The sequence below is a fragment of the Mirounga angustirostris genome, unplaced genomic scaffold, assembly GCF_029215605.1.
Source record: "Mirounga angustirostris isolate CCGP_5_RB_7025 unplaced genomic scaffold, mMirAng1.0.hap1 SCAF_3, whole genome shotgun sequence".
In the NCBI taxonomy this organism is placed as follows: Eukaryota; Metazoa; Chordata; class Mammalia; order Carnivora; family Phocidae; genus Mirounga; species Mirounga angustirostris.
In genome coordinates this window covers 140,606,615-140,628,282 of record NW_026991711.1, presented here as the reverse complement: position 1 = coordinate 140,628,282, position 21,668 = coordinate 140,606,615, and the positions used below count along the sequence as shown (strand labels likewise).

General features: G+C 41.9%; 1 protein-coding gene across 4 annotated transcripts in view; it reads left to right on the top strand.

Annotated features, from left to right (window-relative positions):
* Positions 1–17,603: 17,603 nt before the first annotated feature.
* NFE2L2 (NFE2 like bZIP transcription factor 2) overlaps positions 17,604–21,668 on the top strand; it is a 35,618-nt gene continuing 31,553 nt past the window's right edge. The window contains exon 1 of one of the 4 annotated variants that reach the window (XM_045868460.3): positions 17,604–17,804. In XM_045868460.3, the coding sequence (XP_045724416.1) occupies positions 17,760–17,804 (45 nt within the window). In that variant the 5' untranslated portion in view covers positions 17,604–17,759. The other 3 variants (XM_054506127.2, XM_045868462.3, XM_045868461.3) reach the window with 3 other exon arrangements.

Below are 21,668 nucleotides of genomic sequence, written 5' to 3'. Positions count from 1 at the left end.
CACCAGGCCTCCTGCTTTCTGTTCTGCCGGGACCCCGCCTCTAGTTCATGCCCTAAATGTGGGGGCGAGTGTGTGTTGAATAGAGAAGGGATGGAAAGGAGGATATTCTCTTCTCTGCATGCATTCCTTGAAGCTATGCCCCCGTACCCCCCCACACACACACAAGCTGGAATCTAAATTTGTCATGATCCTCCCTTGTTCTCAACCACTCATGACATGTCCTTCTTAATGCCCAAATAACAAATTTATTGATCTTGTAAATGAATCACTTTTAATGGGAAGTCAGAGGTGAAGACCTCAAAAGTAAATCTTAACTGTGACCTGTACAGTTAATATTCCTTCTAGGTTGTCTTAACACTTCAGTGAACCTAATTCCAGTGGAGGGATTTGAAACTGCGGGGGGGGGGGGGGAGCAGGGAGGGCGGGCAGCATAGTGAGGGATTATTTGGGGAAGAGTTCTGTGGTAAGTGTTGCCAGATTTAGCAAAGAAAAATCCAGGATGCCCGGTTAAATTTGAATTGCACTTTAACAATAGATAATTTCTTAGTATAAGGATGTCTGTTGCAATTTTTGTGATATACTAAAAATTATTTGTTGTTTATCTGAAATTCAATTTAACTCAGTGTCCTGTATTTTATCTGGCAACCCTGCAACCCATGAGGTCTCCCAAATATGTAGCCTGTGCAGTAGAAGGCCAGAATTGCTGCAGAGTTTGGAACACTTTCCAAATGTCTGGCAGAAGGAAACCAGTCCATCTGAGAGGGCAACACGTGGTACAGTCAGGTGAACTCTTGGCCCTTAAAGCCAAGCCTGCTGATGCGTGGGGGCATCTGAAGTAGGCCTGAACTGAAAACCCCTGGAGACAGGCCAAGGTGCGGGTGAAAAGGGCGTGTTCTGCTGGATCCTTCCCAGAAGATACAGTGTGTCTGGTTCCGGTGACTACTAACCCATCTGATATCCATTGCACTAAAACATTATTTTTAGATCTGAAGAAGGAGTGGCAAGGTTTTAAAAATAAGGTACTAGATGTAGGGAGAAGTACATTTGAGAAGCTCAGTCCTGACCAGGAAATGCAGGCCATGGGCCTGCTAGCATGAGACCTAGAAAAGATCGGTACCGGCAGCTTTCCACATAAAAATGCCTAAGACTGAGACTGCACACTTTGCTTATAAACAAAGGTGATGCTACCAGCTTCAAGAAAATTGCTTTTACCACCTGTAATAATCTTTTTTTTTTTTTTTCCAATGAATGAAAAGAGAGGATTTTTTGTTATCTGGTTTTGTCTTCTGCACTGGATCTACCGTCAGTCCTTCTTCTCTACCCTGCTGTGTGTTCTGGGAAGCTGACCCTTAGGGACTCCCTTCTCCTCTGTCTTCTGGTTAGGACGAGCCAACAGGAGACATGGAGCAAGAGACTGAAGGTTGGGAGGACAGATAAGGCAGAAGACTATCTTTAGGGGCGCTTGGGTGGCTCAGTCGGTTAGGCGTCAGGCGAGTAGGGGGAGGGAGGGGCAGAGGGAGAGGATTCTGGTGCACAATCTCTCCCCCTCTCTCTCAAATAAATAAATCTTTAAAAAAAAAATTTTAGCACAGTCCCAATAAAAATATCAACTTTTATTCTTTTTGAACTTGACAAAATAATCCTTAAATTTGTATTGGGGACAGGAGGAGAATAGCCAGGGAAGTTCTGAAAAGAGAAGAAATATGTACTTCTGTGTGTGGCAGAAGGTGGAATGGTTGGCCCTACTAGATATTAAAACACATTATAAAGTCTCAGTAATTAAAACAATGTGGACCTAGTCCATAAATGAACATACAGATGAATGGAACAGATGAGACTGTTCTGATATAGACCCAAAGAGATGCAGGAATTAGTATGTGACAAAGGTGACATTGCTAATCGCCAGGGAAAAGAGACTATTTAATAAATAGCATTGGTATAACTGAATAGCCATCTGGAATAAAACTGGGCCCATATTACACACTATTCAATAAAGTACATTATAAAGATATCAGGTAAGTATTTAAATGTAAAAAATACGTAACTAAAATCACTAGAAGAGGGGTGCTGGGTGGCTCAGTTGGTAAGGCATCCAACTCTTGATTTCAGCTCAGGTCATAATCTCAGAGTCATGAGATCAAGCCCTGGGTAGGCCTGGGTGGGGCTGTGTCCTGGGTGTGGAGTCTGCTTAAGATTCTCTCTCTCTCCCTCTCCCCCCCACTGTTGTCTCTCTCAAATAAATAAATCAACAAATAAATAAAATCAAATCACTAGCAGGGAGGCACCTGGTTGGCTCAGTTGGAAGAGCATCTGACTCTTGATTACAGGGTTGTGAGTTTGAGCCCCACATTGGATGTAGAGGTTGCTAAAAATAGATAAACTTAAAAAAAAAAAAAAAGGAATTTATGGTATTTAAAAAATAATAATAAAATCACTAGAAGAAAACTATGGGAGAATTTCTTTACAACCTTGGAAGGTCTTTGTAAATGTGACTGAAAATCCAGAAGCCATTTAAAAATCGATAAAATTGATTATATTAAAATAGTTTATTTTGGGAATAAGAAAAATCACCATAATTAAAGTTAAAAGACAAATGACAAATGGGGGAAAAAGTATTTTCAACTCATATAACAAAGCACTAATATCCCTTATATACAAAGCACTACTAGAAATAAATAAGACAAAAAGCTGACCACCCAAGAGAAAAATGGGCAATGGAAATGAATAAACAACCAAGGGTTTGGGTACCAGTTCCAACAAGAAATTCTCAGACACCAGTTGGGTGTCCCACAATTTAACTCCATTCTAACACTATTTACCTGGAGATAGCCTCAGATCCCATAGGTAAAGGATTCAGTCCTACAAGACTGCCAACCCTCCACTTCAGATATCAAAAGCAATTCCAGGTTGTCACCTGTGCTTCTAAAGGTGGGTTATAGATCAGGTTCCAACAATCCCCTTCTTGGGTTTGATTAATTTGCTAGAGCAGTTCACAGAATTCAAAGAAACATTTCACTTCCTAGATTACCAGTTTATTATAAAAGAATATAACTCAGGAGTAGCCAGATGGAAGAGATGCATAGGGCAAGTATGAAGAAAGTCACAGTTTCCATACTCTCTGAGAGCTCTACTCTCCCAGAATCTCCACGTGTTCACCGGCCTGGAAGCTCTCTGAGCCTTTAAGGGTTTTTTTATGGAGTCTTCATTACATGGGCGTGATTGAGTAGATTATTGACCATTGGTGATTGAATACAATATCTAGTTCTTCTCCCATCCCAGGTCAGGGGTGTGTGACTGAAAGTTCCAAGCCTCTAATCAAAGATTGGCTCCCCTGACAATTAGCCCCCTCCTTAGGTGCCTTCCAAAAGTAACCTCATTAACATAAAAAAAGATATCTTTATTGTGGCTCGTCACTTAAGAAATTCTAAGAGTTTCAGGAGCTCCGCCAGAAACTTATGGAGACCAAATACATATTTCTTATAAATCACAAGTCACAACTCACAGAAAAGTTCATAAATATATGAAGAGATATTCAATTTCACTCATACGAGAAATGCAAATTGGGATGCCTGGGTGGCTCAGTCTGTTAAGTGTCTGCGTTCTACTCAAGTCATGATCCCAGGGTCCTGGGATGGAGTCCCATGTCGGGCTCCTTGCTCAGCGGGGAGCCTGCTTCTCCCTCTGCCTCCCACCCCCCGTGCTTGTGCTTTCTCGATCTCTCTGACAAATAAATAAATAAAATATTTTTAAAAAAAAGAAATGCAAATTAAAGCTATGTTGACATATAATTTTTTATATATCAGATTTTCAAACACTTAAAAGTTTCTTATCTTTGTGGGATTGTAAATTGGTACAACTCCATGGAGGGCAATTTGGCAAAATCAATCAATCTTAAAGATGCACATATCCTTTGACCCAACAATTCTTTGTAATCAAATATATCCTATGAATATATTTGACACATAAAATGACCTAGGTACAAGGTTAGTCATTGTAGCATTACTTGTAATAGCAAAATTGGAAACAACCCAGTGTCCATCCATATGAAACTGGTTAAGTAAATGCCTTCTATATATTGGAATATTATGCAGCCATAAAAAGATAGAAATACATAAACATATGCTGTACTGATATGTAAAAATCTCCAGAACGCAGTATATGCTATCTACTACCCTTTGTGTGGGGAAAAAAAACCATAAAATATATATGCATATAAGTATGTGTTTGTATATACCTAAACTACTCTGAAACGATAATCCAAGAAACCAGTAACAGTGGATTGGGAAGAGATGCAGTGAATGGGAGATAGGGAAGGAAGAGAAACTTTCACCTTTCATATTTTTAAAATATTTGAGTTATGGGTATATATTACTTATTAAAATATTAAATATTGTAAAAGTGCTTGTGAAAAAAATCAAACAATACAGAAACGCCTAAGTTAGGAATTGAATGTCCCCCTACCCCTAAACCTACCACTCAGAGAAAACCAATGCCAACAGACAGCTATTAACCTTAAGAGGTTTAGTCATTGAGAAGATAGGATACTTGCTTAAAAATCATGTAGTAGGCAAGGAAAACACTATTTTCGGAGTCTCTGAAATGTTGTCCTGGTACTGCCAAATCCACTTAGGCCAAAGATGAGCAGTGGAAATAAATATTGACCTCCTTCTGTGCACTCATCATGAGCCCCTGGGCTTACATAGAACATTCAATCCTATGTGAGTTCAGGTATATGTAAAATTAGAACTGGAATAATTCTGACTTAGGTAGCAATGTAAAAGTGAATGGTAGAGGCCATTAGCTCTAATGGGCTAAGTATTATGTGGATGTGACATTAAGACATTAATATTTCAGCAAATGAAATGTTTATGTAGTCTGAAAAGTCTTGGCAATGGAAGCACAGAATTCAGCCAGCAAAGGCTTCTAAATTACAAACATAAAAGAGTTGCAAAGAACACTAAAAATTATTCCTAATTTTCCACTGCTGTTATTAAAAATTATTAAAAATATTTTCTAACTGGGGTGCCTGGGTGGCTCAGTTGGTTGGGTGACTGCCTTCGGCTCAGGTCATGATCCTGGAGTCCCGGGATCGAGTCCCACATCGGGCTCCCTGCTCGGCAGGGAGTCTGCTTCTCCCTCTGACCCTCCTCCCTCTCATGCTCTCTGTCTCTCATTCTCTCTCTCTCTCAAATAAATAAATAAAATCTTAAAAAAAAATTTTTTTTTCTAACTGGAATCTGACATCCCACTAGTGCAATGAAGCAAATACCATGTTATGAAGCCCCCTGCCAGATCATGTTCCTTCAGGGCGCCTGGGTGGCTCAGTCGTTAAACGTCTGCCTTCAGCTCAGGTCATGGTCCCAGGGTCCTGGGATCGAGCCCCGTGTTGGGCTCCCTGCTCTGCGGGAAGCCTGCTTCTCCCTCTCCCACTCCCCCTGCTTGTGTTCACTCTCTCGCTGTGTCTCTCTGTCAAATAAATAAATAAAATCTTAAAATACATATATATATATCATGTTCCTTTGACTCCGAAAATTCCTTGATGAGTAATAAATGAATGTTACAAGTAGCTATGAAAAAAACATACAGAGCCTCCCCGTTTCAAAATAAATATCCAGGGTCTCTAGCCAAAGCAGCAGTTGCTATTTTTAATACATGTGCCTTATTACAACACAACAAAACAGTGTTTATACAATACACTCTCTTTCCTCTCTTCTTATAAAAGTAGTGTGTTGATGTTGGAAGAAACTTTAGAAATCAAGGTCACTCATGCAATCATTCATTCTTTTAACAAATACTTATCAAGTACACCCATGTAGGACAAAGTAAAAAGCAGTAGGATAAGAGGATGAGTAACACAGTTTCTGGCCCTTGAGAAACCTGCCTAAGCTTACTCCTTTATTTTTATTTTAAAGAATCTTAGGTCTCTTGAGTTCAGACCAGTACTTCTTTTGATTATGCCACACATTTAGTTATGAAAATAACTAAATCTAAGGAATGGCAATTGCCTATTATTACTTCAGTGTTTTTCACGTAGTAATTTTTTGGTTTTGGATTATCATTTCAGAGGATCTCACTGCTCTTCATCTTCACAAGTAACTTTACATACATTATGACAGCTTCACAAAACTTTGATTTCACAGATGAGGAAACTGATATCAATGAGATTAATCAACTTTCCCTGCATCACACAGCTAGTAAGTAAGTGAACCCAGTTCTGTCTGTTGCTAGTGCTTATATTCCTTCTACCATGGTACCCAGCGGAATTCGTCAAAATGTAAGCTTTAGAAGTTGTAATTAGTGTTACTACTTTAAGAGTACATGGTTGTCATTTTGATTGTTAAATATTCTGCAGCTTCACAGAGACTTTCTGAGAGAAAAGCACACTGTAACTGTAAACAATGTATTTCTGAGCACCTTAATGTCAGTTCAAGAAGACCATGAAATGACACTGGATAACTATTCATTTTGGTCACCTTAATACTCTGCATTAAAATGATCAATGATTAAATGAAGTTAGTGTTTTTTCCAAAATTATAGTCCTTTACCTTTTTATCCTCAAACCCTATAACCCTATCTTTTGTTTATTTGAACTGCTTTGCTCTATGTCTTTTGAATGTCCATATCAAATCTACTATATTTTAAAGTTACTATAATATTTTTATATTTATTATTATGATGTTTTTAAAAAGGTACCTGGTTTTTCTTCTTTTAGCCACATTAGTGTGACTCTCCTCCTAACATACACGCTCTTCTACTTTTAAGCCTTCCAAGGAGCAAGACAATCGCTTTACAGTGAATTATTGATGAATAGCTTCCTCGGAGCAGGGTTTGGATTTTTGCAATCATGAAGGTGATCTATAGTAAAAGATAATCTGGGGAAAGTCCTGTGATTGAATCTGCCACTGGTTGTCAGTTAGCTTTAAAGACCTTGGACCTTGGAATCAGACCATAAAATCTGAATTGTGTTCCTTAGAGTGATATTCTTCAAATTCACCTGTGAGCGACCAGCAATCACATACAAGTTTCTAGGGGCCCTTGTAATTTCTTTCTTTTTTTTAATGTATTTACAGATTTAGATCATTAGGAGAGGGTTGGTAAGCAGCAATCAAGAAAGACAAAAATGTGGAAATCTTGAATTTCAACATAAAAATTATAGTACAGCGTATATAGGTTTATTATATCCCAATAGCATGAAATTATGCTATACCCTTCGAAGTATATCATACACTTCCATGAGGTCCATGGCAAAAATTATGGTATAAATCACAGTCCCTATGTTGTTAATTTATTCACAAATACTTAATTTATTGTGAATAAATTATTGTAAATCATAATTGGGTGGTATCTTGGGACCTAGGTTGGCCTAGTGAAAAGCAAAGGTTTTGGAATGAGCTAAACCTAGGATTTCACATGAACTCTGCCATGGAAGCTTGACCAAGTTATTGAATCGAGTTGTGTGACCTTAGCCAAGTTACTATACCGGATTGAACGAAGCCTTATCACTTGTAAAATGATTGTTGTGAGGATTAGTAATGACTGTCAGTACAGGCTCTTACATAGTAGGTGCTCGATAAAGTCAAGTCTCACATGGGATACTTCACAAAGTATACACAATGATTTTTTATTAAATTGAATTGATTAAAAGGAAATTAAGTGTTGGTGTTATATGACCTTCCTCCTGGAATGGACAATTGAAAGGACATATTTCCTGCTGATAATACAGTACTTACTTCCCCAGGAGACTAAAACAGACCAACTTTAGGGCGCCTGGGTGGCTCAGTTGGTTAAGCGACTGCCTTCGGCTCAGGTCATGATCCTGGAGTCCCTGGATCGAGTCCCGCATCGGGCTCCCTGCTCGGCAGGGAGTCTGCTTCTCCCTCTCCCACTCCCCCTGCTTGTGTTCCCTCTCTCGCTGTGTCTTTCTCTGTCAAATAAATAAATAAAATCTTTAAAAAAAAAAAAATAAATAAAACAGACCAACTTTAGCAAGAAATGTCTCCATAGGGGGGCCCAGGTGGCTCAGATGGTTAAGCATCTGCCTTCGGCTCAGGTCATGATCTCAGGGTCCCGGGATCAAGTCCCGCAACGGGCTCCTTGCTTAGCAGGGAGCCTGCCACTCCTCCTGCTTGTACTCTCCCTCTCTGGCAAATAAATAAATAAAATCTTTAAAAAAAGAAAAGAAATGTCTCCATAATGTTCCTTTATGGAGAAGTCTATAGTACACACAAAAATGTCCTCTGTCTTATAAATAAGTATTGTCACAAAATATCTATTTATTCAGTGTTTAGGTCTTTGTTGTTATCGTTGTTAATAAATCTTCAGTGACCTTGTCAGGGTAGTTAATAGATGATTTTAACTAATTTGGTTTAAATTATTTATGGTAACAACTAGGGTTTCAAAGAGAAAGGAGTCAAGGAGGTAAAAGAAACAGGTAATAGTTGCTGCTTCTCAACACAGTTCAGGAAGCCTGAGTAAGTAGGTCCATCAATGCATGGTGCATGGAAGAAATTCTGAGATACCAGTAGAAAGTAAAAGCTTAGTATTTTGTAGTTTCTTTCTTTACAACCTCAAATTTGCATTAAGATGCATATTTTATATTTTCTGGAATTTTTATGCCATTTAAATCAATAGTTAATGTTATTTTCTTCCCAAAATTCCTCTTTGATTATCTAACAGCAAAGTTTCTTTATTTTTATTTTTTTCTAGAGGGAGGGGGGAGGGGCAGAAGGCGAGGGAGAAAGAGAAGTTTAAGCAGGCTCCACGCCCAGCATAGAGCTGGGTCCACACATGGTGTGACTCGATCTCACAACCTTGAGATCACGACCTGAGCCGAAACCAAGAGTCAGTTGCTCAACAGACTAAGCCATCCAGGCACCCCCTAAAGCTGTTTTAGGGGGGGGAAAAGTATTGTGTCAATTTTTCATAAGAACGAAGAGACAACCCTGACTCTGTGCCATTAGGCTAGCTAGACCCACTGCCTCTTTCTGCGGTATCCGCCACTTCCTGGCTGCGAGCAATGGTCATGTTTTCTTACTGGACCTTAAGGACCTTGAGGGTAGAATCCATGTTTAATTCATCTGGGTCTTCCCTCAACCCCCTGGCATGGTAACCCTCTCAATGGTTATATTTTAAATGAATAAATTGCCTGGATACCTTTTAGGAAAACATTTCAGAAAACAGTTCTACCCAAATTCCCTAATTAACAATTTTTTTTTTTACATCCAAGGGAAGCAGCAAATCTTCATGCTTAAGGACTTCAGTGCCAAAGTGACTTGCTCAGCTACTTACTGCTTGGCCAAAGATAAAAAATAGCCACTCCATGCTTCTGTTTCCTCATTTTTAGAGGAGGTAATAATATACCTATGTCGGGGCGCCTGGGTGGCTCAGTCAGTTTAGCGTCTGCCTTTGGCTCAGGTCATGGTCCTGGGGTCCTGGGATGGAGCCCCACATCGGGCTCCTTGTTCAGCAGGAAGCCTGCTTCTCCCTCTGCCTGCCACTCTGCCTACTTGTGTTCATGCTCTCTCTCTCTCTCTCTCTGTCAAATAAATAAATAAAATCTTTAAAAAAAAATAATATACCTATGTCATTGGTTTCTGAGAGGATTAAATAAAATGATCCATGTAAAGTGCATGGCCCATAGTCAAAACTCAACTTTATTTTATTCTCTTTTTAAGATTTCATTTATTTATTTGAGAGAGAGACAGAGAGAGCACAAGCTGGGGAGGGACAAAAGGAGAGGGACAAGCAGACTCACTGCTGAGCAGGAAGCCTGATGTAGGACTCAATCTCAGGACCCCAGGATCATGACCTGAGCTGAACTTAACTGACTGAGCCATCGAGAGGCCCCCCAAAACTCAGTATTTAAAAGGCAAGTGAATTCATACATTTACCATCACAAACGTTTTAAAGTTTATGAACCTCAAAGACTGAAATATTTTATCTTTCTATAGGAGAAAAAAATGTGATGGGGGCACCTGGATGGCTCAGTTGGTTAAGCATCTGACTCTTGATTTCAGCTCAGGTCATGATCTGAGGGTCATGGGAGTGAGCCCCACATCGGGCTCCATGCTCAGTGTGGAGTCTGCTTGAGAGTCTCTCTCTCCCTCTCCCTCTCTCCATCCCTCTGCTCTCTCTCTCTCTCTCTAATAAATAAATAAATAAATAAATAAGTAAATAAAATCTTTAAAACACAAACAACAACAAAAAGGAAGGAAGGAAGGAAAGAAGGAAGGAAGGAAGGAAGGAAGGGAAAAAGAAATGTGATGAACAGTTACTTAAACCTTACCAGGAAAGATAGCTTTAAACTGGCAGCAAAGTTACTGCATGTTAGGTTTTTCAGAAGCACACAACCAGAGGAATTTAATTTATTGGAAGAAGTGCAAGGATTATAATAGTTTATATTCTTGTCAGTACATTTTATACCAATGTTCTCAGACCTTTTCATTAAAACAGAAAAATAAAAACCCTACCATTAGGTAGAGGGGTTGAAGTTGCAAACAGTCCATTCAGTTTTCTCCTGCCCTTCACTTTGAGGTTCTTACATATAGAAATCCTGTTCTCATATTTGTTTGCAAGTTTTCTCTCTAGTGAAAAATACTTTATCATTCTGTCTATGGGGAATTAATTAAACAGAATGTGGAAAAATGTAATCTCCAAGGAGCCTTGCTGTCAGTACTCTCAGTAAATACAGCACAGCCAAGAGACTCTACAGAGACCTGACCTAGAGTGGACTGAGACTGGCTTTAGAATTGGCCAGCTTCATACCCTACGACCCAGCAATTGCACTACTGGATATTTACCCCAAAGATACAAATGTAGGGATCCGAAGGGGTACATGCACCCCGATGTTTATAGCAGCAATGTCCACAATAGCCAAACTGTGGAAAGAGCCAAGATGTCCATCGGCAGATGAATGGATAAAGAAGATGTGGTATATATATATATATATATATATATATATATATATATATACACACACACACACAATGGAATACTATGCAGCCATCAAAAGGAATGAGCTCTTGCTGTTTCGCAACGACATGGATGGAACTGAAGGGTGTTATGCTGAGAGAAATAAGTCAATCAGAGAAAGACATGTATCATATGACCTCGCTGATTTGAGGAATTCTTAATCTCAGGAAACAAACTGAGGGTTGCTGGAGTGGTGGGGGGTGGGAAGGATGGGGTGGCTGGGTGATAGACATTGGGGAGGGTATGTGCTATGGTGAGCACTGTGAATTGTGCAAGACTGTTGAATCACAGATCTGTACCTCTGAAACAAATAATACAACATATGTTAAAAAAAAAAAAAGAAGATAGCAGGAGGGGAAGAATGAAGGGGGGGAAATCGGAGGGGGAGACGAACCATGAGAGACGATGGACTGAAAAACAAACAGGGTTCTAGAGGGGAGGGGGGCGGGCGGATGGGTTAGCCTGGTGATGGGTATTAAAGAGGGCATGTTCTGCATGGAGCACTGGGTGTTATATGCAAACAATGAATCATGGAACACTACATCAAAAACTAATGATGTAATGTATGGTGATTAACATAACAATAAAAATTTAAAAAAAGAATTGGTCAGCTTCAGAGAATAATTTTCTTGAGTTTTGAGCAACTCACATCATTGTTTTGTAGCCCTCTGATTTGTAATATTGGGTCTAATCACGTCTCCATGATTTGTAGGGAATATTTTTTAAATACATGAAATAATTATCATCATTAATAAACTGAGTTATTAATCTCCTCCAAAAATAAGGTGCTGGCATGTAAATAAAATTTACCACTGACCCTTTAGGGCTGGTCCAGTATTAAATTGGCCTTCAAAAGTCCTAGTCAGGGGTACCTGGGTGGCTCGGTTGGTTAAGCATCTGCCTTCAGCTCAGGTCATGAACCCAGGGTCCTGGGATCAAGTCCCGCATTGGGCTCCCTGCTCAGTGGGGAGCCTGTTCTCCCTCTTCTGCTCCCCCCTATTTGTGCTCTCTATCAAATAAGTAAATAAAATCTTTTTTTAAATTAAAAAAAAAAGAAAAATAAATAAACAAATAAATAAAATCTTTAAAAAAAAAAAGGAAAAAAAGTCCTAGTCAATTTGTTGCATGGGAAGAACACACTACCAGGATCAGGAAATGTTATTCTACTCCTGGCTCTGCCAATAACTAGTTCTGTGATCACTGGTAACCACTTCACCCCTCAGTTTCCTCAAATGTAGAAGTAGAGAGTTGGACAAGATCAGGGAGGAAAAACACCTAATATGTGCCACTACTCCTGCAATTCTGTGTCCAGGGCAGACATTATTAATCAATCACTGAAATTTTTCTACCAAATTGGGAAGCTGCTTCTGAATTCTCAGCATTATAGAGTTGGCAGTCAAAGTAAACCGTACTTGCCACCTTTGGGCCAGAAGATCTTTAAAGTTTCTTTTAATTCTAATATTACTCAAAGGCCAAAATGAGAATCTATGAAATAGCAAATGCCAAAAGACAAATACCTAGGAAAATCTTACTTCTCTTTTTCACATTCCAATCTCTGAGAGTGTTAAAGACTTTGTCTGAAAGGCCTGTCCATGAGGATACTTTGCTCTTCCATGATTGCATTCAGCTTTTTGTTTGTCCAAAATGAACAGTTTCATTTTTTCCCCTAATTCTTAAAAATGCTTACTGTAAAAATTTGAACAGTGTAGAAAAGTACAAAATAAAAGTGAAAATTATCTGATACCCAACCCCCTTATTACTATTTGGTAACTGGTCTTGCAAACATAGCTCTAGGTATAAGTGTTTTTCTGTACTCCATTTATTTTTTTAATATGGCAATGTTATGTGTGAGGAACTTTGAGTATCATTCCAAAGCTATGGTTTTTAGTCTCAACTCAATGTACTCACAAAATTCTATCTTTGTCTGGGGGCTCCCCTTCTAAGTGAAACTTTGCAAATATAGCAGTAGACTGAAAGAGCAAGGGACCTTTAGACCCTTACCACAACCGCACTTAAAGATGTGGTCAAATTCTCCAGGCTCCACTCTAGTAGATACAGAAAGGAAAGATTTGCAAAGCTTGTGGTTAAAATTCAATTTGGAAATGAAATGGACCCAGTGGCTTGGGAGAAAAGCAAGTGTTCCTCCTTTACCCCATAACCCACCCCCACTTTTCCTGCTTATTATTGTAAAAGTAATATGTGTTTATTTAGGAAAATACAGACAGGCAAAAATGAAAAAAATAAAATCATAAGTAATCTAATCAGAATATTTATGATTGGGGCGCCTGGGTGGCTCAGTTGGGTAAGCATCTGCCTTTGGCTCAGGTCATGATCCCAGGGGCTCAACCTGATCCCAGGGTCCCGGGATAGAGCCCAAGCAGGGAGCCTGCTTCTCCCTCCCCCTTCGCCCTCCCCCATGCTCTCTCTCTCTCAAATAGATAAAATCTTTTTTTAAAAAAAAGAATATTATGACTAACATTTTGGAGCATATATGTTCAGTCTTTTTTTTTTCTATGCATATATATTTATATAAGTATCAATACATAATTCAAAAGCGCTCTTTAAGCTGGGGTTTTCTCTTCACTCACTGCACTGCCATTCTTGCACAGCACTGTTTCTATTATCAGCAGGAAACTATACAAGTTAAAACTGGCTTTGGAGATACAGAGTTCTTTGCATCAGTAGTTTGCATACCAGGTTATGCACACCAAGGAACCAAGGTTATGGGTATGTTTTGAAATTAATACACCAATTACTCTGAATACTGCTGTACGGGAGTTCAGTTTATCCACTGGGCAAGCTGCTCCTGAAGTTCAAATTCCCTCAGCCGATATTCAGCAAGTATCTTACATAACTGGTATAAACGAGGTCATGTCAGGGCCAGAATTTCTAGACGCATTTCTATCTCCATCTATTTAATTGATGAAATGTCTGTGGTCCTTAAGTGTTCTCGTAAGAATATCTCATCATCCACCATCATCTATCTAATGGTATGATACAGACATATGCTGTGAGAAGGGGACTTACTTTGTATGTAGCAACAAGTATACATTATAGGAAAGATCTCTTTCTCACTCACAGGGAAGTCAATTTGCTTCTAAGGGTTTGAGACTCTATTAAATTGCAAAATACCATCCCTATATGTGTTCCCAATGATGGTTAACAAAGAAAAAGCAGCCAGGAGAAACCTTGCCTTTGATATTTAATATATGCTGCTTTGTTATCTATTGCTGAGAAACAAGCCACCCCCAAAATTTAGTGGCTGAAAACAATTGATTATAATCTCTTGCAATTCTCTGGGCTGCTAAGGCACAGCCAGGCAGTCTTCTACGGGTCTTGCTTGGAGTCTCTCATTGACGATGTCAGATAGCAGCTGGGGCTGGAGTTCACTGGGGGCCTAAGTGGGCCGGAAGGTTCCAAGATGGTTTCTTCACTCACAGGTCTGGTGCTTTGGTTCACATAGCCTCCCTTTCCACCTGGAGTCTCAACCCCAGGGTTTTCTCCGTGGCCTCTCTTCCCACGAAGATAGACTTCTTCCATGATGTCTGACTTGTAAGTATAAAATTAAAAGCTTTCAGGAGTTTTTAAGGCTTGGGCAGAGACCTGGCATAGTATCAGTTTCAGCCTCTTTCCATAAGTTAAAGCAACTCAGGGCGCCTGGGTGGCTCAGATGGTTAAGCGTCTGCCTTCGGCTCAGGTCATGATCCCAGGGTCCTGAGATCGAGTCCCACATCGGGCTCCCGGCTCAGCGGGGAGCCTGCTTCTCCCTCTGACCCTCTCCCCTCTCATGCTATTTCTCTCTCGCTCGCTCTCTAAAAAATAAATTTAAAAAATCTTAAAAAAAAAAAAAGTTAAAGCAACTCAGAGCCAGCCTTGATTCAATGTTGCGGCGCGGGAGTGGGGGTGGGGGTGCTATACAAACACATCAGTATGAGGAGAGGTGGTTCACTGGGTGCCATTTTTGGGAAACTAGTTACCCAGTATTCTCCAACTGTACGCTGGACAAAGTTAGAATTTCGACTATAATTTCAAAAGAGTCTGGATATTTTCTGGCTCAAAGACAGAGTACAATTAAAAAGAAAGTGACTAAAAAAAAAAAAAAAAAAAAAAACAACAGTGAAAAGAAGAGGGAAGGAGCCTCAAGGTGATGAAGGATTTTGAAGCAACAGGTGCTTTAATAACCTTGCAAACTTGGCAGATTAGATCACAGAGAAGAAGTTGAAATAAGTGGGTCATTGCATCGCCACTATCCAAACTTTGTGTACTCAGAAAACTTAACTGATGATGCTTATTTTTGATAACTCTAGAACAAAATATTATAATTCTGAAACATGTGAAGCATATATGGAGGGCTGTCTTTCCAAAGACAGCGGAGATTTCAGACATCAATGGAAATGTGCAAGGGTTAGTAGCATTTGAAACAAATTGGGGGAAAAAATTAGTAGTTAGGGGAGCAGGCAGTAAAGATTCCCACGGCACCAGGACAGGAGAAGAAAACCTGCATCCTCTTTCCTATTCCTCTGGAGCTTCTCAAAATGCATGCTAACCGTGTCCCCACAGCACAATAGGTAAGTTTACAGGGCAAGGAAGGGCCCAGGTTCTCACATAAAGACAGTGTCATTTCAGTGTCTGCAAAGACTGGGAACCTCTTTGACATGGATGGTCTGAGACTAGGATTCCCTTTTCTGGTGCGGAACAACCATTTAACACCAAGCAGCTTTTCATTAATGTTTATTTTCTTTAACATGTTTAGACTGTTATCATTCTCCTCCCTTTGAAAATATGTACTCTGGAGGTGCCTAAAATAATACTCTCCCAGCAGTGGCAGTTTTGAAAAATAAAGGTTATTTCATTCATTAAACTCAATGGAAATTTGTTGCTTAACAAGGAAATACCGAACACTTTATAAACTCCTTGAGGGCAGCAACCGTGTCATATATGACTTTGGTATCTCTTACCTCCTGGGTTCATTGTCTACTTTCTCCCATGTAGTAGTTTTAATAAGTAAACCAGAATTGTTAAACAATATACTCCTGTGCCCTTCTTTGACGCAGAAATGTCTTTTCATTATGTCTCTGCATGTTTTATGTCAGGCTCATTGTAAATAATTGCTCCTAAGCTTGTTTTCAGTGTGCAGATCATTTTGCAGGCTTTTCAAAGAACAGCTGAAAAGGTTTAATTCAAGTTGAAGAAGTTTGCCTCAATTACAAGCAATTAATTCAGGCTTCACTTACCTCAAGGAATATTTGAACCTATAAATTTACAGATAAATCCTGGGAGTGTCAAATTATGCAACCAAGAGCGGGTAACTTCTTTGCAGTTTTTCTGGGCGTTGATCTGCAATAATCAGGCTTTTTTTTTCCCGTCGGATTTTTGAATGAAATAGTAAAACTTCTGCCAACACTGTCTACTTCACCTGGCTTTGCATAATTCCAAGAAACTAGAAACTAAAAACAAGGATTCTTAAAGAGTCAGAAAGATTGTCAATGCATAAGAGAAAACAAAACAGAACAAAACCATTTATCTCTTCTCTCTTAAGAAAGATTTCACAATATTCCTGTTTTCAAGTACTTGAAGTTTTTTGTGGACACTTTTTAAATAATCGCTTTTAATGTAAAACGTAATACATGTTCATTGTAGATTTAAAATTTACTTAAAGTAACAACGAGAAAGATAAAAATCATTCGTGATGTTACAACTACGATTTTGGGTAACAACTTTTCATTTTTTCCCCTAGACACCACATGTTTTTACAAGACGGGTCCATACAACTCAAACTATTTTATAATTTGGTCTTTTTTATCCTTAATTTTTAAAATTATACGCGTGGTACGTGAAAAGAAACTTGTACAGATTATGGCATGTTGTAGTACTGCAGTGTTAAAAGACGCCCTCTGTGGTGTGGTGTGTGCGCTCTGGTGGGAAGAGAAAACTCTTGCTGGGCCAGCCTGACCACTCCCCGACCAGAAGAGACCTCCGCGTTCGCCCTTGGCGATCTGGGCCTAGCGGGAGCGCCAGCGCGGGGGAGTAAGCGCAGGGCGTTCAGGGTGACTGCGAGCACGAGCTCCCCGCGCGGTCCACATCTGCCCTGGGCAAGTCCCGCTGGCCCCGGCCCCGGAGGGGACGCAGGGCGAGAGGGCAGTTCGCGTTGCGCAGGGCCTGGGTCCAAACCTTTAGCCCCCGCCCCCAGGGCTGGCGCCACTCTCGACCGGTGGAGTGAGATAAAGCCGGGCAAGGTTCTGCAACTCCAAATCAGGGAGGCGCAGCTCCGATACCCGGTCTCCAGACGTGTTTGTTCCAACTGTTTAAACTGTTTCAAAGCGCCCGAACCCCAGCGACCTTCGGCAAACAACTCTTAATCTCGCGGGCCGAGAGCGTAGGTTTTATTTGCCGGGGGAGGGGGGGGGCGGTGAGCGCCGGGAGCAGGGAGCTAATGCAGCCCTCTTCCGGGCACCCCGCCCGCCCGCTCGCGGCCACCCACGGCCGCCCACAGGGACCCCCGCCCGCGGCCAGCGAGCTTCTTGCGTCAGCTGGAGCGGGGGTGGGGGATTTTCAGAAGCTCGGCCCGCGCCGCCAGCCCGGGAAGGAAGGCCCCGGCGCTTGCCCCGCCCTCGGGGGGCGGGAGGCGGAGTGGGGCAGGAGCCCGGCTGGCCACTCGGGCCGTGTCGCGGCGTAGCGAGTGCCGGGGAGTCTCGTGGAGCCGCCGCTGCCGCCGGGTCCGCGCCGCGCCTCGGCAGCTGGGACAGGGCCGCCGTCGGGGAGCGCCAGAGCACGGTCCCCAGCTCATCATGATGGACTTGGAGCTGCCGCCGCCCGGACAGCCGTCCCAGCAGGTGCTGCCCGCGACCCTTGGAGCCCCGCGGTGGTGCCCGGACTGGGGCAGGGGCGCGAGGGAGCCGCGGACCCGGCGGGGACAGCCGCAGCCGACTTCTCCCGTCTACGGCCGGAGTCCGGACTGCAGCGGCCGCACACTGGAGCCGCTGCGCTTGCGCCGGGCCCGGGCGGGAAGGGGGAGCGAGAACTCCGTGGGCCGCGAGGACCCAAGGGGCAGCGAGGGGCGTGGGGGGTGCGGCCCCCGAGGGCGATTGGGTGGAGGTCTGGAGGCTACGTTCGCGTGCGTGGGGCGAAGGGGCCTCTCTAGCCGCGTCCCCAGCTTCCGGAGCTGGGACTCGGGAGCCCCAGCTGGCCCCCGGAGTTTGAGCTGCCCAGAGGTGGCAGGGCTGAAGGAGGGGGCGGACGCTGCCGGTCTGGGGCGGACGCTGGCGGTCTGAGCCGGCGCGGCCCGGCCCTTCCGGGGCTGCGCTGCTCCTCCGCCTCGGAGCCGGCAAAAATGTGCCTAGTCACGGGGCCGCTCTCGGGGGAGTTGAGGTCTCCTCCGGACTGGGACCCGGCGCCCCTGCTCTGCCACCGCCCCCATCCACGGCCTCCGTGGGCGCGGACTGTGGCGCTATGCGCCCACGCCGCTGGGCCGTCTAAGGGCGCTCCCTTGCAAAGTAATCAGTCCATCCGTCGATCGCTGGTAGGCAGCTCGGCGAGAAAGCCCAGCCCCCAGGGTGGGGGAGGGACGAGGTCACGAAGTGCCCAGCGCGCTCCGATGCCCCGACGTGCGGCGGCCGAAGCGGGCTTGCGCGCTCGCTCGCGTAGTGGGAAAGGCTCGGAGATCCGAGGTCAGCCTCTGGCAACCCGCAGGTAAGTGCGGGCGAGCCAGCGGACTGAAGTCGGACGCCGCCGTGCCCCGGTCGGTCCCCGCGCGGTGCCTCTCAGTGGCGCACGCCGCGTGCGTGGATTCGGCCTCCATGACAGTGGCCGGTTGGCTGTCACGGCGGCCCTTGCTTGGCCCTTTCCGGCTTTATAGCGTGCAAACCTTGCCGCGCCGGGGCCAAGGGACAAGTTGGAGCTGTTGGTCTGTTGCGCAATTGTTATTTTCCCCAGGGCGGCTTTGTCTTTGGATTTAACGTTTCAGAATTGCAGTTCCAAAATGTGTAAAGCAGGGTACTCCGTTCTGTGCTGTCAAGGGTAAGAGTTTCTCGAGTGTAGATTAGAATTTCTATTGATTTTAGGCTGTTGCCGAATTTTCTGCCATCATACACTATTTCTTCCTTGGATGCTTTATACAGTTTTTCTCTTCTATTTAAGAATTTGCCTCGATTTCTTAGCATGTTGCTTCTTTCGCTAGGGCAGAGGGAGGGACACTTGTGTTTCATAACGCTTTGCAAACAAGTTTTGTAAGTTGTTATAAAAGTGAAAACAGGTTTCTATTCATAGTTTGTAGGGATTTTTAAAGGAGTAGATACTTGTATTTCCAACTTTTTTGGTAATTGGGTTCTTAGGAAAAAATATTTGGTTCAAGGAAATGTGTAACGTAATAGATACAGTAAGAGCATATGTTTATATTCTTAAATGTGAAGTTTTAGACTAATCTTCAAGATTTAAAGTAAGATTTTAAGTTATTGATAATTTATTAATTGCGCTTTTTTGTTTTTTAAAGCTGTTTGCCTGGAACTTTCTCCCAGTTATGATTAGGATCGTATTCTCCCAGTTCGCACTGGTATGAAGTAAATTGTGCTTTCCAATTTAGCCGCTATTCAACAGTAACTCATATAGCCATTTATATAGTAATCTTTGTGATCAAAGGCTATGAGGCTAATGGACTTTTGCTTTTCTAAATTGTAGCCTAGAGCCCTCTCTCATTTTTAAATAATAAGGGCAAAGAACTGTAATTTAATATTCCATACATACAAAAGCTCATAAAACAGGTGTACTGCTTTCTCTTTTAAAAGTGAATTTTCAGTTTCATTTGATAAGGTAACTACTTTTCCACCTTTAATCAGACACAATTTCATATCTGAAGACTATGCAGAAAGAAAATGGAGTAAAATTTGGAATCCGTTTCATGTCTGTAACTGTGATTCATCCTAAATAATTGTTGGTATTCTGGAAAGATTTCATCAGAGTCAAAAATGGATTCTGACCTCTGTCAAAGAAATTCCAGGTGTGAGGTGGTACTAGGATACAGTTTTTCATCCTGTGTGTGGAGGGGATGTTGATAAACAGGGTAGCAAGGAGAGCCTTAGGTTCTGTATTTCCGTTAAGTGGAAGAAACCAACCATTACCCTTTCCAAGGGTGTCTTGGAGAGATAAAGTACTTTTATATAAGAAGGGATGAAGTTGATCTTGGACTAGACTGATAAGATTATTTTTAAAAAGAAAAATAGGACAGGCCTCTCATCTGAATGAATGTTGAGCAAAGAACAACTTGACTTTTTAGATACGACTTTTTAGACTTTTGAGAGATTGTGGAAGCTGCATGTCAGAGAATAAATTCACAATTCACAATAGTCTTTCTGCATTAAAAATAACTTGGACCATTTTGGACTCTTTCTTTCTCATTAATTTGTGTTTTTATAAGCAATGCCAGAAAAAAGAACTGTCTTTCTTTAAGACTACCAGAATGAATTGAAAGCCAAATACACTATTTTTCTTAATATTTCTTTTTATTCAGGATGAAATATCCTTCAGAGCTACATAGAAAAGGAACCCTCTTTGGACTGTAAGCACATTTTTCTGGGAATTGCCTACCTACTGGCTGAACATAATTTAAAGGGGGTTTTGCATAAATAATATTTTCTCTTTAATTTTTCCTTGATCTGGGGTTAATTTTTCAGGCGAACTCTTGGGTGCAGGAAGAATTTGGCACTAAGATGATAATAGATGAGTTATTGGGCACTTCTTGCGTGCCGGGCACTGCAATAATTGCTTCACATGCATAATTGCACACCAGCCCCATGGGAAGTACTATTCTCTTAAGTTTCCGGGGGGGGGGGTCGGGAGAAAAGAGGCCAAGAGTCCTGCTTAAACTGCCCCAACTAGTTTTTTAATTAATTCATCTATTTATCTAAATAATCCCTGCACCCAATGTGGGGCTCAAACTCATGATCCCGAAATCAAGAGTTACAAGAGCCAGCCAGGCACCTGAGATGCCCCAGCTGTTGAGTGGTAGAAATGGGAATCAAACCACCGTAGTCAGACTCCAGTGGCTTTTACTCGCCACTTCCAAGCTAGCCCAGGACTACTTAAACTTTAAACAGAAGGAAAAGCTCATACTTTATTTAAAAAGTGGATTAACTGAGAAAAACTCAGGGAAGGAGAGGCAGGAGTTAAAAAGATTGATCTCTTCACCTTTTCCATTTAACAAGAAGTTCACTAACTATGTGTGTATTGGGGGAGGTGGACCTTCTTAAATACAGTGAGAGTAAATACAACCTGTCAAAGGGGCCTTTTAAGGAAGACACAGATCTGGAAGGGTTTAATTGAGAGAGGCAGGACCTTTTTTTAATATTTTATTTTTAAGTAATCACACTCACTCAGCGTGGGGTCAAACTCACAACCCTGAGATTGAGAGTCGCATGCTCTACTGACTTGACTGAACCAGCCAGGCACCCCGGGACCATTTCTTAATATCATAGTACTTTAAAAAATCCCTGGGATTTCAGCAGTGTTCCAGATTAGGGTTAGAGTTAGGTTAGGGTTGGGGTTAGGGCATCACATTTTTCAGGGACCATTTTCCTTTTTCTTAACTAAATCTGTTAGCTACTGGAATCTTTGTTTACCTTTATTTGCCTTGTTAGTTGGTACATTCTCCTGTTCCATTGGCTTTTTTTTTGTTTTGAAGTAGTAGTCAAAAATAAATTTGATTG